Genomic DNA, 17,684 nt, shown 5'->3' with positions numbered 1-17,684 from the left:
TCAAGCCGCAGACGGGCTGCGCAGTGTGGACACGTTAGCATGGTGGTAAGCCCCAGGGCCGGAAATTGCAAGCCCAGGTTTACAATGCAGCGTGGCTGCTCGAACAGGGTGCTGCAGGCCTGAGTTTACAATGCAGCACTGAGCTAGCTAGTGCAACTGCCGGATTTACAGACCAAGGCTTATGCAGAGCAGGGAAACGAGCCCTGTCCGCCAGGTGTATCCAGGGCGGAAGGAAAGCCAAGTAGCTAACATGCTAACCTAGGACTTAAGAGATCTGGGGTCAATTTGATGCTCTGCAACAGGCTTCCCAGGTGACCATGGGCAAGTCACTTAGCCTCTCTGTGCCTCAATTCCCCATTTGTGCTAGGAGGATACTCTGGCAATGGAGGCCATCCAAGTACCTAAGATAGACAGCTCAGATGGGAGACATGGCTTCTTAGATGCTGGTCCCCCACTCTAGCTACCCACAGGACATCTGGGGAGGTGGCTCTGACCCCCTCAGTCAATTCCCGGCAGTCGGTAGAGTCAAGTGCACCTCAGTCAAACCAAAGCAGGCTGAGCCTTAGGGGGTGGCAAGACTCTCCCCTCGAGTAACCCATAGGCAGATGCAGCCAGCCGAGCAGGGGACGTTTGTGGGAGCCCATGCAAGGGCCGGGGAGTCGCCTCAGCAGAAAGATGAGCGGGAAGCACCTCATGGCCGGCATCAGTCGCCCCGCGGGTTGGAAGCTCTGCTCCCCCCGGGACCTGGGTTCGGTCCCCGCCTCTGTGGCTGGATGGTTCGTAGCCAGGGATCAGGGGCAGGGAGCAGCCGCCGGCTCCGTCGTGTTTTCAAAGGCAGCGTCTGCTGAGCTGCGTGTGTCTCGGAGGGACTCAGCAATGCAGGCGTGAGCCTCGGCCCGCCAGGAGCCGGGTGGGCAATGGCAGGGCTAGCAGAATACCCCTGGGGCCATCGTTGGTCGCCCCCTTGGCTGGGAGGGGAAGCCGGCCCCCCCTTTAGCCTCCCCACAGATGGGCTGGAAATTCAGTGACGTGCAACAGCCCGGGGAACGAGCCGTCCCATCCCCGGCACAGACTAGCTGGGACCTGGTGGGGATCTGCCCCCTCCAAGCAGAGCAGCAATCCCCCCCGCCCCCCACCGCTGCCTCAGAGCTCAATGCCAAGCACCTCTCACCCCACAGCCTGCCTCTAATCTCGTTAGAGTGAGAGGGGCTGAAGGGAGGAGAGATGCTCCTGGGAGTGCGGGGTGGCCGGGAGAACGGTGCCCTGGAATTTCTGCCTGGGGGCCGGCTGGCGTGGAGGGGAGGGTTGTGCCCCTAAAGCATGCTGGAGGGGGGAACCTCAGCCCCTGCTTCTCGCCCCACCCCTGGCCGTCAGCACGAAGCCCCAGCAAAGAGAGCAGGACTCAGGTCGTGGCATCTGGAGACGGGACAGATCAGCGCCCCTGTTCTCCAAGGCTCTGCCCACTCTAGGTTTAAATGGCCCTCCTGTTCCCCCTTCGTGGAGACCCCTCCACCGCCCCAGGGCTCCACTGCAGGAGGCTTTCAGGCTAAACCATCCCTCTTGTGACTCTGGCCTGGCTCTCGACCCTGGCTGGCGGGGGCCGCCCCCAAGGTGAGGTTGGGCTCCAGGGCCCATCCCCGCTTTGGCCTATCTGCTGAGGCCAGCCCACTGGTGCCGGTCATGGTTGGCTGGGTCGTCCGGGGTTAGGTGATGCTGGACGGGGACACGCACACCCTGAACAACCTCCGGGGCAGTAACAGCTGCTGGGTGCTGCTCACCTGGTCTAGATCTGCGTGGGGGGAGCACAAAAGCTGTACGATCTGCGCTCGTGGAGTGTGTTACACAGGGGGTTGGATCCACTGGTCCTGGCCTTGAACACTGTGACTCTACCTGTGACCTCGATAAGACAGAGAGCTTCAGGTGTCCGGGACCCTCCCTTTCGTACTGACGTTGGCAACCCATGAAGTCCTGGCCTCTTTTCCGAGTTTCTCCGGGGAAGGTTGGTTTTATGGCGAAAGTAAGAAATCTGTGAGTTCTAGTCCTGGCCCTTCCACCGACTCCCGGTACAACCTTAGACAAGTCGCTTACGCCCACAGTCACCATGAGAGCGAGGTGCCTGACTCCCATTGCGTCTGAGGGGAGTTAGGTGCTTTGGGCACACTCTGCCTGCAGTTCCTCATATGTCAAATGGGGATTTCAGTGTGTTTGGCTCTGACGTTTTAACCGTGTCAAAGACCGGTCAGATGTGCGGAGCGTTGTCAAAACGGGACAGCTGGAGTGATTTGAGGTTTCTTTCCATTTCTTCTACAGTGCCCAAGAGAGAGAATCCAGCTCTTTCAGGGTTAAATAAGATAGCACAGCGGGTTGGGGAAACTGGCTAGGCTGGGGTGAAGGAGTTACCTATGCAGATTGCAGTTAAAAAAAAGGGACGCTCAATTATTTCAGGGCCCTTGTTTGCGAATAATGATGTCACGTTCAAATGTTTTTCACACATAGGTGAACGCGACTTAATCTGTGATTCCAAACATATTTGTGGAGGCATTTAATAATTGAGTAACCCAGCACTATAAATAAAGCGTCAGGAAGAAAGCCAGGCTGCATTCTCCACGAACAGCTCACGCAGGAAAGGCGTGCGCTGGAATTGCCAGACAGCTGCAGAGCATATAGTGCTCTGGGGAGGGAAGGGGAACAGGCCGAGGTGTTGGTGGGTTGGAGAAGAAAGCTGGGTTCGATGTTTGAAGTTCTGGGGACCGGCCCATAGCCACGTAGATGGTCAGTGGCAGAGGTGAGAATAGGACCCAGGTCTCAGGAAAGCCAACCCGGGCCCCAGCCACTGGACGATGCTACCTCCTATACTGTTTAGTTGCATAATGTACTTTTGTCTAGTAGCACCTAGAGGGCCCAATGGAGATCAGAGTCCCCTTGTGCTAGGTGCTGTACATACACAAAATAGATGACAGTCCCTGCCCCAAAGAACTTACAATCTAGTCATTCTCTTTTTACAGCGGAGGCACAGAAAGATTAAGGGCATGTTTGCACATTCATAGATTCCATGGCCAGAAGGGCCCATTATGATGGTCTAGTGTGATCTCCTCTATAACCTGCCCCAAGGTAATTCCAGAGCAGATCTTTTAGAAAAAGATCTGATCTTGATTTAACAGTGGTCAGCAATGGAGAATGCACCACAACCGTTGGTAAATGCAAGTCATGGGAGGTGATAGCACTGCTCTACTCTGTGCTGGTTAGGTCTCCACTGGAGTATTGTGTCCAGTTTTGGTCACCAATGTATAGAAAGGATGTAGAGAAACCAGAGGCGAGCGACAGAGATGCTCAAAGGGATGGAATGGAAGCCGTAGGAGCAAAGGCTGAAGGAACTGGGTATGCTGAGTTTGAAAAAGAGGAGATGGAGGGGGGACATGATAGCGGTCTTCAGGTACTTGAAAGGCTGCTATAAAAAGTTGAAGAAAAGTTGTTCTCTTTTGCCACAGACGGCAGGACAAGGGGCAATGGGTTCAAACTACAGCACAGCAGATTTAGATTAAATTGCAGGAAAAATGTCCTAACTGTAAGAACAGTAGGACACTGGAGCAGACAGCCTTGGGAGGTTATGGAAGCTTCATTGAAGGTTTTCAAAGGAGGCTGGATAGCCACCTGTCTTGGATGGTTTAGACCCAACAAATCTTGCATCTTGGCAGGGGTTAGACTAGATGGCCCCTGCGCTCCCTTCTGACCCTCTGGTTCTATGATAAATTGTTCCGACGTTCACTGTTAGAAACACCCCTTATTTCCCGTCTGAATTTGTCTAGCTGCAGCTTCCAGCCATTGGAGCTGGTTAGACCCTTTGCTAGGTTGAAGGGCCCATCTCAGCTGTGAGCCGTAAAGTTCAATTTTCTCAGGGCTTCAGTTGTCATTGGGATAGCTGGTGGGTCTGAATGGGCGTCGTTCCCTGTGTGGTCTCTGGTGCTGCGGGGCAGATGACAGGTTCTCAGCATCACGGTGATGGAGGCGCGGGTGGAAGGGCTGTTAACATCGGCAGGGCAAACAAAATTCACATGGAAAAATAAATAATTTCCCAACCAGTTTTAACCAGCATCTTCATCTAATGGAGGCAGCAGTAGGGGGGGTGCAGGGTAGACCTGGGCAGGGCCCCCACATGGGGGTGGGGGAGAAGGGTACACTTTACTGGGGCCTGGAGGCCCCGGTGGGACTGGCCCAGGCTGCAACCCCCATTACCATGAGGGAAAACATGTTCCTGGCTCCTGAGATCGAATGCCTGGGATGAGGCTGGTGGTACCTGAGTGGGAGGGGGCCCGTGTTGCACGTTTGTGCTGGGCCCGAAAAGATTATGCTTGGGCCCTGGACCTGGGGATAAGGGCAGGGAACCCGCCAGCATTTTCCCTAGCTCCCCACCCCTCTGGGGTGCAGGCCAGCCCCCTTGCAAAGCAGGGGGTGACCTTCACCGAGCAAGATGCCTGCCAGGTGTGCAGTGCCGGAGGGGTCGGTGGGTGACCTCAGAAGTGGCAGAGTCCGGACTGGGCGACGTGCAAGGCTTGGCTGGGTTGTTCCCATCCATCTCTTACGAATCCCTCGCTCCCTGCAACCCGGGGACAGATGAGGACGAGCTGCCTGTGGGAGGGGGGAGGCGAGCGCTGGCATTCATTCCCATCCATCTCCCTCCCCGCAGCCTGCCTTCCTCACACAGCAGAAGGGTGCAGCAGGACCTGGCAGCTGGGAGACGGGAGTGGGGGATTGCTCTGGGCTTCCGGGCAGCTGGCTGTGCCGAGGTCTCCCTCCCTCGAGCCTGGGTCACAAGCTTCCGCTGGGGGTCCCCAGGCTGCACCGAGCTGAATCAGAGGGGCCGCCGGCAGAGCCGCAGAGCCCTCGTGGAGCCAGCTGGGCCGTGCTGCGGAGAGCTAAGATTTCTAGGGATGGGGGATCGTCCATTTGTCTAACTGAGGCCTCCCTTGTGGCCCGAGAAGCCACTGCCATGATGTGGGGGCAGGCGGTGAGGAGCCCTCCCCTGCCCCCCAGCAGCAGTGGCCAGCAGGTCTGCCCGCAGAGTGCTGGAGGATGGCAGATGCAGCAGCTGTTCCCCGCTCGCACCAGCCTCCTACCACTGGCCACTATAAGGATGGGGTAGGGTCGTGGCCACCCTCTCTCTGGCCCGTTGCAGCCGTAAGGTGGCCCTTGCGCTCTGCCAAAGTGTGCAGGGAGCAGGGGTCTGGGTGCCCCCGTGAAAGGGTGCACAGGATGGCGTGTCTCGCCCCACCATCGTTAGCACCAGTTGGCAGCCAGCCAGGATCCGGCCTTTAGGATCCAGGGAAGCATGTCGTAGAGCGCGAGACGCCAGGAGCTCAGTCTGTTTAGCTGACAGAACAGACGGTCCAGAGGTGACTTGATCACCGTGTATCAGTGCCTTCGTGGGAAGACAACGCTGGACCCGAAAAGGCTAGTGGAGAACCAAGAACCAACGCCGGAAGTTACAGCAAGACGTGCCAATGAGAAAGAAGGCACAAACCTTTCCCAGGGAAGGCGATTAGCCATGGGAACAAGCTACCCCATGGGTTCTCATTCTCTTGACGTCTGGAGGACGCTTTAGCCAAGCACGATCTGTTGGGCTCGACGCAGGGGTGGTTTGGTGAAATGTAACGGCCTGTGCTACGCGGGAGATCAGACCAGATAATCGGCTGGTCCTTTCTTGCCTTAAAGGCTAAGAGCCTGGGAGCCCGCAGACAACGGTGGGATCTGGATTTTGAGCACCGCTCGACACTTTTGAGGATCTAGTTCCTTTGGGTTCTAGGGTAACTGGCGGGGGGAACAAGTCAAGGCCGCGGCAGGCGCCATGCTGTCGATGTCGCTTGAGTAGCCTCCACTTACAGCAGCTCTGAGTTGGGTTTGAGTGCCAGACCGCCGCAGGACTCTTGCCGGGGTTCTCCCAGAGCCACAGTGCGACGGACTTCCAGGCAGGAACCGGGAAGGTTCGCCAAGCTCAGGAAAAGCCGCTGCCTCCTTCGCTTTTCCCGCTCTAGGACTGGGCCCGCGTGTAGAACCTGCCTCCCCAAACTCTGGTGCGTGGGATATAAAAATCAAGCCCCACTGCAAGCCAGTCCTTGCTTCGGTTTCCGTAGACCCGAATCCCTGCCTCCCCGGATCTGGGCAGGGTGGGGGGGGGGAATACTTCACAAAACTCAATCTTCTGCAGTGATGCCACTGGTTTTGTTTTGTTTTTTAAAGTGTTAGACGTTGCACAAAACTGGCGAGTTAGTTGCACGCCCCCATGGCCTTTATGGTCTTAATCCAGAGAGGTGCTGAGCTGTTCACACACCTCATTCAGGTCAACAGGACCTATGGGTGCTCAGCACCACTTTGGATGGGGCTTAGAGAGCAACAGAGGTTCCACTGGAGTCAATGGCAAATCTCCCACTGATTTCAACGAGAAGAGGTTCAGGGTCTGCAGGAGGGGGTTATTTTAGCATTGGCCTACGTCGGCTGTAATAGATACACAATTCTGTCCCCGCAGCTAGTGGGTCATTATTCCCACCAGCACAGGGCCGATCCAGATAGACAGGATCCGTGCTCCGATACCTCACTGCCTTCCATGAGTTTGGTGCGCTTCCCCCGGTGGGAGAGACGGGAAAATGATTGCCTCCCATCCACCCCTGTGCTGCTGCTGGGGGGGGGGAGGTATCAGTTGTGATGGATGGCAAAGCATTGCTGGTCGATGTTAGAAAAGATTTCCACCCTGAGGTATTTATAGAAGCAAAAGTGAAACGGCATGCCCTTTTGATCCAGTGATCAAAGCCCCGTCTGCGCTTCCCAGCGCGTTGCAGTAAATACAAAGTTTTGAAGAGAAAAATCGATGCGAGACTGGCTGTCTCAGCTACGCTCATCTCGACTTCGAGGGCTGGATCCTCGGCGGGGAGATCTCAGCATAGATCTGCTGAAGCCATTGGAGTGATGCCCGTAGTCATCGGCAGAGATCCTAGGCTTAAGACCAGACAAAGCAGGTCAGACTACTCGGTGTCCCACCCCTTGCCACCCCGCCTCGTCTCCTTGGCCCAGCCCACCCAGTATCCTGCAATACTGGATCCGATGACCGGCCCGTCTCCTGTCAGGTGGGGGAGAAGTACTTCCTGATCCGAACTGGTTGCGATCTTGTGCCCGAGGCAGGGAGTTGGTAAGCTGTAACCTAGCATGTTTGCGTTCTTCTGTCAGGCAGGCTTGAAAGGCACCTAGCGCCCGCTTTTAAAACCTGCTGAACAGTCACAGGTCCCCGGGAGTCAGTGTCAAGGGAAGTTTGGGTGCTCAGCAGCTCTGCAAATTCACCCCATTGAACCTTCCTTTCTATCACCACTGGTGAGCTCCAGGTGCACTGAAATGCAGCCAGCTCTGGGGTGGCAGACAGCCACTCGCCGCTAGCCACCCCCTGGTGGCCAGGCCCTGCGTAGCAGCTCTCTCCCTTCTGTTGGGCCGCCCTGGGGACAGCCGCTCCGGCGCTGTGCCTCCTCTTCCACTGACTTACGTCCACCCCTTCCGCGACCACAGTTGTCCAAGTCAAGAGTCCCAAATGGTCTGAACCCAAACAAAACCCTTCCACCCTCCCTGGGGCTCTTCCTTGGCCTGACCTCATCCGCACGGGGCTTGATCATCCTTGCAACAGGTTCGGACGCCCCCTTCCCTGGAGCCAGTAGGGGAACCCAGGCCCATGCTCTAAGGTGGGTCCAGCCCTAAACTGATCAGCTGGCTCTGCTACTTTACCTGTACTGCAGGGCACCGGAAAACCCCTGTTCAATTGCAGATCCCGCTCTGTGCCAGGCTGCTTGGGGGCTTTATAAAGAGAGGACTTTGGCAGAAACCAATGACCGGGGTACCCAGGCAGGAAGGAGCAGGGTGTTAGCAGATTTCTGTGACCTCCACTGACTGATGCATGCTTCCCACAAAGTCTCTGCTGAGCCTGCAGGCGCCGTTAGATGCGGATAATCGGGTATAAGGAATAATGCCTTTTACCATAATTCGTCATGTGGTCTGCACTGCGCAGAAACCAGATTAAGGGAAATCCGGATGGATTTCGGGAGCTGGGCGTGAACATTATATCCCCAGTGGTACTGCCAGGTCCCCCCGGTTTGCTCTGGACTCTTCCTGCAGAACTGCCTAGGAAATCCCACCCGATGCGGCACTCTCTTGGATTAGGGGCCGTGTGGACAAATAACAAAGGTGCCAGGCCCTGCTCCAGCGAGATCACTGTCAGAGGGCTGCATTTTGATCGAAGGGCATTTCCAGGGAGCCAGACTGCAGGCAGGAGCAGGGGAGAGGGAGAGATACCATGTGCTGGGCTGGTGGAGATTTTCCCCACCCTTACCTACACCTTGGTTAGACTCATAGACTTCAAGGTCAGAAGGGGTCTTCGTGATCATCGGAAGGGACCAGTGGTTGTCTCTTGCCTTTGTCAGTTTAACCTTCTCTCTGGCTTTCCTGCCTGTTCGCCCATCCTGTCCGTCCAACCCATCTCCACCACAGCTACAGCCCTTGATTCTCTTCCTCTCCAGAGCCTCATCCTCACCTCAAAGGCCTTCACCATCTTCCCCCTCATTTCCTCCTGCTCCTGCCCATGCCCAGTGTGCACATCTCCATCCCCTTCTCTCACACACCCTTCCACTCATGCCTTCCCCCGCTATGCCCGGGGGGCCTCTCACTTTTCCCTTCACCTTGCCTTCAGACTCCACCTGCTCTACTAGCCCTCCTCCTGTCTTCTCAGAAACAGGGAACTGAGTTCTTGGCTCTGTGCTGCCATATCTTATGTGGCTATAAGGATCATAGAATCAGGGAAGATGAGGGTTGGCAGGGACCTCAGGAGGTATCTAGTCTCACCCCCTGCTCAAAGCAGGACCAACCCCGACTAAATCATCCCAGCCAGGGCTTTGTCAAACTTCATTTTAAAAACCTCTAAGGATGGAGATCCCACCACCTCCCCAGGTAACCCATTTCAGTGCTTCACCACCCTCCTAGGGAAAAACTTTTTCCTAATATCCCACCTAGACCTCCCCCCCTGCAACTTGAGACCATTGCTCCTTGTTCTGTCATCTGCCACCACTGAGAACAGCCTAGCCCCATCCTCCCTGGAACCCCCTTTCAGGTAGTTAAAGGCTGCTATCAAATCCCCCCTCATTCTTCTCTTCTGCAAACTAAACAAGTCCAGTTCCCTCAGCCTCACCTCATATCTGGGGGTTATAGTGGATCATAACCAGGGAACTACAGACCAGTCAGCCTTACCTCAATACCTGGAAAAATCATGGAGCAAGTCCTCCAGGAATCCATTTTACGGCACTTAGAAGAGAGGAAGGTGATCAGGAACAGTCAACATGGATTCAACAAGGGAAAGACATGCCTGACCAACCTGATTGCTTTCTATGATGAGGTGACGGGCTCTATGGATGTAGGGAAAGTGGTGGACATGATATACCTTGACTTTAGCAAAGCTTTTGATACTGTCTCTCACAGTATTCTTATCAGCAAGTTAAAAAAGTATGGGTTGGATGAATGGACTATAAAATGGATCGAGAACTGGCTAGAGCATAGGGCTCAACGAGTAGTGATCAATGGCTCCATGTCTAGCTGGCAGCCGGTCACAAGCGGAGTGCCCCAGGGGTCGGTCCTGGGGCCGGTTTTGTTCAACATCTTCATTAATGATCTGGAAGATGGGGTAGATTGCACCCTCAGCAAGTTTGCAGATGACACTAAACTGGGGGGGAGTGGTAGATACCCTGGAAGGTAGGGATAGGATACAGAGGGACCTAGACGAATTAGAGGATTGGGCCAAAAGAAATCTGATGAGGTTCAACAAGGACAAGTTCCTGCACTTAGGACGGAAGAATCCCATGCACAGCTATAGACTGGGGACCGATGAGCTAGGCAGCAGCTCTGCAGAAAAGGACCTGGGGGTAACAGTGGACAAGAAGCTGGATATGAGTCAGCAGTGTGTCCTGGTTGCCAAGAAGGCTAATAGCATATTGGGCTGCATTAGTAGGAGCATTGCCAGCAGATCATGGGAAGTGATTATTCCCCTCTATTCGGCATTGGTGAGGCCGCATTTGGAGTATTGTGTCCAGTTTTGGGCCCCCCACTACAAAAAGGATGTGGAGAAGTTGGAGAGAGTCCAGCGGAGGGCAACAAAAATGATGAGGGGGCTGGAGCACAGGACTTATGAGGAGAGGCTGAAGGAACGAGGCTTGTTTAGTCTGCAGAAGAGAAGAATGAGGGGGGATTTGATAGCAGCCTTTAACTACCTGAAAGGGGGTTCCAGGGAGGATGGGGCTAGGCTGTTCTCAGTGGTGGCAGATGACAGAACTAGGAGCAACGGTCTCAAGTTGCAGGGCGGGAGGTCTAGGTTGGACATTAGGAAAAAGTTTTTCCCTAGGAGGGTGGTGAAGCACTGGAATGGGTTACCTAGAGAGGTGGTGGAATCTCCATCTTTAGAGGTTTTTAAGCTGCGGCTTGACAAAACCCTGGCTGGGATTATTTAACTGAGGTTAGTCCTGCTTTGAGCAGGGGTTGGACTAGATGACCTCCTGAGGTCCCTTCCAACTCTATGATTCTATGATTCTATAACTTGAACATGCACCGACAAAGTGATGCAGGTGTGAAAAAGGCGAGTATCATCCTGGGGTTTATTAACAGGACTGTCATATATAAGAACAAGAGAGGTAACTAGCCCGCCCTACTTGGCACTTGGCTGGAGTACTGTGTCCAGTTCTGGGCACCACACTGTATGAAAGATGTGGGCAAATGGGAGAGAGTCCAGATCTATGAGGAAAGGTTAAACAGACTGGGTGTGTTTAGTCTTGAAAGAAGAGGACTGAGGGGGGACCTGACAACAGTCTTCACCTATGCTACGGGCTGTTACAAAGAGGACTGGGATCAGTTGGTCTCCATGTCCTGTGACAGCAGAGCAAGAAATACATAGGAACGGCCATACGGGGTCAGACCTATGGTCCACCTAGCCCGGTCTCCTGTCTTCTGACAGTTCCCAATGCCAGGTGCTTCAGAGGGAATGAACAGAACAGGGTAATTATCAATTGATCCATCCCCTGTCGCCCGGTCCCAGCTTCTGACACTTGGAGGTCTAGGGACACCCAGAGCAGGGGTTGCATCCCTGATTATCTTGGCTCATAGCCATTGATGGATCTACCCCCCATGCACTTATCGAGTTCTTTTTCGGTCCCAGTTGTGCTTTTGGCATCCACAACATCCCCTGGCAACGAGTTGACTGTGCGTTGTGAGAAGGTTGTAAACCTGCTGCCTATGAATTTTATCAGGTGACACCTAGTTCTTGTGTCATATGAAGGGGGAAATAACACTTCCCTATTCATTTTCTCCATCCCAGTCATGTTTCTCTAGACCCCCCCTTAATTCTCTCTTTTCTAACATGAATAGTCCCAGCCTTCCTAATCTCTTGTCATATGGAAGCCGTTCCATACCCCGAATCATTTTTTTGCCCGTCTCTATATCTTTTCCAGTTCTAATACATCTTTTTTGAGATGAGGTGACCAGAACTGCACACAGTATGCAAAGTCTGGGCATCCCCTGGATTTACAGAGTGGCATTATGACTTTTTCTGTCTTATTACCGCTCTCTTTCCTAGCGCTTCCTAACATTCGGTTAGCTATTTTGGCTGCTGCTACGGACTGAGTGGTGTTTTCTAATCTCCCTGAACGTTTCACAGTCGTTGTCCCCATTCTGGTTAGGTAGTCAGTAGGATATTCCGACTAGACAAGCATGGACTTTCGACCCATAGAGATTCTATGGCACAGCTGATTCATTTCAACCTTTCACTGCATTTGACTCTGCTTTCTTTCACATATAGAGCCACGACCCCACCAGCGCAACCTACTCTGTCATTCTGATCTATTTTGTACCTGCTATTACGCATCCCGTTGATTATCATCCTTCCACCAAGTTTCCCTGGTGCCTATTATATCAATATCCTCATTTAATGCCAGCCACTCAAGTTCACCCATCATAGTATTTAGGCTTCTAGCATTTGTATATAAGCCCATGTGCATTTTGTTAATGTTCATTGGCTGCCTTCATGTATTATATTTAAATAGGATTCTTTTACGTGTGACTGTGCCTCGCTAGCTCCTAGCTGTACTTTGCCAGCTTGTTTGGATCTGGATGGGCCCTTCTCCAGGATTTGGAGGGATGTTTAGGTCCAGGGGGTTGGTTCAGCTTTAGCTAAGGGGTGAAATGCCATGTTCAAACCCAATCTGGATCCGATCTCTTCCCTGGGCTCGTCTTCGCTAGATAATGACGTCTTCAAAATTCACATTACTGAAGGTGTTCAATGCAGTGCTTAATTTGCCAGGGCAGAGCCCCAGCACCGCTCAGTTTGGCAGTTCATAGCCCCGGCACCTCTGGGCGAGCTGTGTCAGTTATGACAGTCAAAAAAGAAATGCTTGAGCCCCAACAGTTCTTTCATTACAAACGAAGCACCGGTTAAGTATGACTCTGTTGTCAGTGTAGACAGGCACCGTGATGTTTAACACTGTATCAGCTGGTCATGGGGAAAGCCTACCAGAACCAAGGAGTTAACTTTTAAATGCCCTGGCACCCGTCCACACTGCGTGCCAGGCGTGTGGGTGAAATCCTGGCCCTACCGATGCCAGTGCGAGTTCTGCCGTTGACTTCAGCCAGCCCAGTGCTTCACCCCGTGTTAGAACCGTAAGGGTAGAAGGGACCGCAAGGGTCACCTAGTCTCACCCCCTGCCAAACTGCAGATTTGTCATGTCTAAAGTTAGTTAACATGATTCCTCAAGGCTGTGTTCGAAGGCAAGCTAGTCTAACAAAGGCAGGGGATGGAGATCTCCAAGGGTCGGGTCACGGCCCATGTCTCGGATCAGGACAACTGATGACTAGCGAGCCTTTTCCTCCAAGCCGGAAATGGCAGTGCAGTCCCAAGAGGACAGCGAATCTCCCAGAGCCCAGGTCTTCTGATCCTCTGCTGGCTTTGTGATCATGCTGCGGGCTTTTTATGTTCCAGCTTTTCTTTTCCTTTTTCCTTTTTTGAGGTCATGCTATCCTCTTAGCCTGTAAAACCATCTGTAATTATGCCTTGTCACGGCGGGATGAAGACAAAGCTGGTCGGCGGCAGGTTTTTATTGCTCTTGCACTCAATCGACCAGCAATTTCTAATCATCAGTTGAGGAAGCGGCAAGTGCTACAGCAGCAGATGGCCTGGGTGCTGTGCATTTCTCCCACCCTTTGTCTTGTCTATGTAGATTGTCAGCTCTTTGGGACAGGAACTGCCTCTCTCTACATATCTGTGCAGTGTCCTGATCTCGGCTGGGGCCTCTAGGAGTTACCATAATAAAGATAAATCATAATAAAATCCTGCAGAAAAGAGTCATAGAGTCACAGATTTTAAGACCAGAAGGGATCATTAGATTGTCTAGCCTGAGCCCCTGTATAGTGTAGGCCACAGAATTTCACCCAGTTACATCTTCATAAAACCCAATAACTTGTGTTTGACCACCGCATCTTCCGGAAGGGCAGCCAATCTTGACTGAAGCCATCAAGAGATGGAAAATTCACCACTTCCACTGGTAGTTTGTGCCGATGCATTGGTATGGCCAAGTCTGGGCACCCCTGAACAGTAGCCAAGGAAGGGGGAAACGGGAAGAGAGTAGTATTTGGAGTGTACTAACCAGGCAATGTGCTTTGTATTTATGCTCCGTAGGGTATGGCCACGCGGCCCCAAGCACAGATGGTGGGAAAGTCTTCTGCATGTTCTACGCCTTGCTGGGGATCCCGCTCACACTCGTCATGTTCCAGAGCCTGGGAGAGAGGATCAACACCTTCGTCAAATACCTCCTGCACCGCATAAAGAAGTGCCTTGGCATGAGACGGACGGAGGTGTCCATGGCCAACATGGTCACCATTGGGTTCTTCTCCTGCATCAGCACGCTGTGCATCGGGGCGGCGGCGTTTTCCTACTACGAGCGCTGGAGCTTCTTCCATGCCTACTACTACTGCTTCATCACCCTCACCACCATCGGCTTCGGGGACTATGTGGCCCTCCAGAAGGACGAGGCCCTGCAGACCAAGCCTCAGTATGTGGCCTTCAGCTTCGTCTACATCCTGACGGGGCTGACCGTCATCGGGGCCTTCCTCAACCTGGTGGTGCTGCGCTTCATGACCATGAACGCCGAGGACGAGAAGCGGGACGCCGAGCACCGGGCGCTGCTCACCCGCTACGGGCAGGCCAGCAGCGTGCACACCACGGACACCACCTCGTCCACCACCGTGGGGGGAGGGGGAGGGGGTACGGGAGGCGGGGGAGGAGGGGGCGGGTTCCGCAACGTCTATGCCGAGGTGCTCCACTTCCAGTCCATGTGCTCGTGCTTGTGGTACAAGAGCCGGGAGAAGCTGCAGTACTCCATCCCTATGATCATCCCCAGGGACTTGTCCACCTCGGACACGTGCGTGGAGCAGAGCCACTCCTCGCCTAGCCGCCACCCCGAGACCCCCTCCAACCGGTGCTTCTGCAACGCCCAGCGCTCGGCCATCAGCTCCGTCTCCACGGGGCTCCACAGCCTCTCGGCCTTCCAAGGACTCATGAAGCGCCGCAGCTCTGTGTAACCCCCGCCCCCCCCAACTCCGCCCCAACATACACCCAACACCGAAGGCCCTTCTTTTTCATATCGAGAGGAAACTTATTGAGACCAGCAAAACCAGGTGAAGAAAAACCCTCAGATTTTGTTCAGATTCAACAGAGAGACAGATATCAAAAGGGACAGCCAGACAGACTGGGAGTTTGTTGGATGCACAAATGTGCATGCAGACGAGTATGTTTGTGCATGGGTATATGGACATATATATACACGTGTGTGTGTGTGTGTGTGTGTGCACATACACACTCCTGTGAGCTGTCTCTCGTGCTCCTTTCAGTGGGACACTCTTTTGCATCATTTTGCAACAACTCCATGAAATGTGAAACTTGAACCGAATCCATCGATAGCTTTTCAAACAGCCAACAGAGGGGTGAGCACCTGCACGGCTCTGATGCAGACAGATCCTGTCTACGTTGGCATCTCTCTATTTATACCTCTCTGGTGGACCTAGTGTCCTCTTAGCACATCTCCCTGCCTACACCCTGCCCTAGATAAATACATGGAGTATGCACACCTCTGCACTTCTAACCCCCCCCCCCCCCCACACACACACACACACACACTGTCACGGTTCCATCAGTGTTGATTGTTAGCCGGACACACTGGTACATCATGCACTTTTGGATTAGCTTTGCAGCTGCGATGGAGGTTCAGAGGCTCTTGTAAGAGTGTGGACATGTTTGTGTGTTTGTGTGCACTCCCAATTTTGTACCTTTCATCCAGGTGGTCAGTTCCACACACAAAATATTCCCAGCAAGAGAAGCAAGCAGAGTTCAAGATATGTCCTCAAGGGTCTTGGACAGGGTATTCTTTCTGTTTCCATTTCCGTGATCTTCGCTGTGTTTCACTAAGAGACTCACTGCCAGTTTCCTAGCATCTGCTGCATACCAGCTCACCAAGCGACCACTGTCTTATGTATGTTTATCCCACAGGCCGCACCGTGATATCTGCCCCTTAACCTCACGACATGGTGTCGGCGCTTGACTGAATCATCGCAGGATGTCACAGCAGCAATGGTGTTGTGACATGACGCCCGGAATAATCCTTCTGTAGGGCCACGAGCTGATCTCAAATCCCAGGGGAAGCAGGATGGGAGGGGATGTCTGGTAACATCAGTCTGAGCTGGGGAGGAGTCCCTGGTTTTAGACCAGCTGGGAAGGGTTGTATGTTTTCTATTGGTGGATCAAAGCCAGAGGTGATACCAACACTGGTATAATTGACACATTGATAAATCAAAGTGAGTTGTAACTTACATGCGATGGGAGAGAGATTTACTTGACTAGATTGGCTGCTTGTCCCACTGCCACCCTTTCCCCCCATCTGAGGGTAAATTATATCAACTTACTCCAACTTTTTGATGGTTCCCACCTCTGACTTTCAGATCTAAGAGCATTAATAGCCCCGGCCCATCTGCTCATTCCTCTCTCAGACATTAGCTCCTTTCCCCTCAATATGATTTGCTAACATCAGTTTAAAAAAAAAAGGATCCCAGAGCAGCAAAGCAGCCTGGTTAAAAGTCGTGTGTGCATCACTAAGCAAATCAGGCTAAGAGGGTCTTAGGCAGAAGCTTTTTATATTCCTATGCACGTGATCCTGCCACCGTGTTTGAGACGACAATCTGGGTGTCACGTAGCCAGCTGTCTGATTCAGGCAGGAATGGGATGGAAGTCAGAGCTGGGCCAGGAGGGGTCCTTTTTAACTCTTTCTTATTCACCAAGCCGAAGGTTTGTGGCTTCGTAAATATCACAGCCGAGAGGTGGTTGAAAGCTACGAAAGATCCTTGAAGATGAGGAGTTTAGATACTTCTTCTTGTATTCGGGTCAACACCCCCTAAACCAAACTAATGTATCCATCCCCATCAGCAGAGCTTAGAGGACTTCTAGACAGTGCAAGAATAGGCTGGCAACTAAAAGTGACTGACCCTTTCTGTTTCTTATTTAATACAAACCCATTGTGTTCTGAAAAGGGGTGTGTTTGCTGTGTCGCTGGTAGTGTCTACGTCTCTTCTTTGGTAAGCAATAATGAAATGTGAATGGGTGTTATGTGCAAGTTTCTGTATCTAGTCATTTATGCAGGGGTGGCTACAGAAACCATTCGTTTTGCCGAATCGTAATCACAAAGGGATGTGAATTGCACATGGGTGGGTGGGGGAGAATTTCCTCCTAGGACGCGTGACCCTGATTCTGATGCTGCTGCGGCTGTGGCATCCCCTTCAGTTTGGTTCTGCTCTGAAAAGGGACGGTCCAAAAGCACTCACTTTGCGAAATGCAGTGGTGCTTTTCCCAATGAGACCCCCTGGGATCTGAAAGGCAAGCTGGGTTTTTTTCCTTCTCCCACATCAACTACTGCAATAGGAACATCAATCGTTCCCTTGATGGTGAAAGAACAAATTCCTGCCCTCTCCTCTATAGTTGCATTAGCCCTGCTGGGCTCATGGGAATAAAACATACATTTGTCACCAGATACATCCTATAGGACTCTGGGCTACCCTCTTGGACCAAATCTGATGGGTAAGAAGGGTTTTTTTTTACGTAGTTGTGGTCCTTTTCATGACCACACTGCACTCACATATGAAATCTGAACAAGGGATCTGCAGGTAAGATCTGCTGCTGCTTTGTGATTGGCAGGGAGCAGTCAGGACTAGAGCGGGTGGGGCTACCGCATTGCACAACCATCACACAAAGGTTACCATGTCCCCTTTTCTCCTTCCTCACCCCCATCGTTACCTTGCTGGGAAGTATCTCCCTGGTGCCTTTTTCGGTACATCACCTTTTGATACACAACTTGGGTGGGGAAGCAGCTCCTGCTGGGGTGAGGCGGGGGCAGGCAGGGCTCTGTTAATTGCCTGTGGGCGCCCAATGGCGCTGGGAGACTTCCTTTCCCTTTCGCAAGAAGACGAGTTGATAAAAAATTCTGTACCTAGAGCATGTCTTCAGTTTAGTTGCTCGGAGTGTCAATAGCAATACAAGACGTCTGGATCGCAGGTTGGGGGGGGGGGGTCGAGCAATGGGCAAATGC

At 52.9% G+C, this 17,684-nt stretch overlaps 1 protein-coding gene across 1 annotated transcript in view; it reads left to right on the top strand.

Moving 5' to 3' along the window:
• KCNK3 (potassium two pore domain channel subfamily K member 3) overlaps nt 1-16,697 on the top strand; it is a 64,402-nt gene extending 47,705 nt beyond the window's left edge. The window contains exon 2 of the mRNA XM_067534018.1: nt 13,733-16,697. Within this exon, the coding sequence (XP_067390119.1) occupies nt 13,733-14,634 (902 nt within the window). The 3' untranslated portion in view covers nt 14,635-16,697. The remainder of the gene's footprint in view (nt 1-13,732) is intronic.
• The last annotated feature ends 987 nt before the right edge of the window (nt 16,698-17,684 follow it).

Source organism: Emydura macquarii, unplaced genomic scaffold, assembly GCF_026122565.2.
Source record: "Emydura macquarii macquarii isolate MOO-44397 ecotype Brisbane River unplaced genomic scaffold, CSIRO-AGI_Emac_v2 contig_3372, whole genome shotgun sequence".
NCBI classification, from domain to species: Eukaryota; Metazoa; Chordata; order Testudines; family Chelidae; genus Emydura; species Emydura macquarii.
This window is presented reverse-complemented; position numbering and strand designations above follow the sequence as displayed.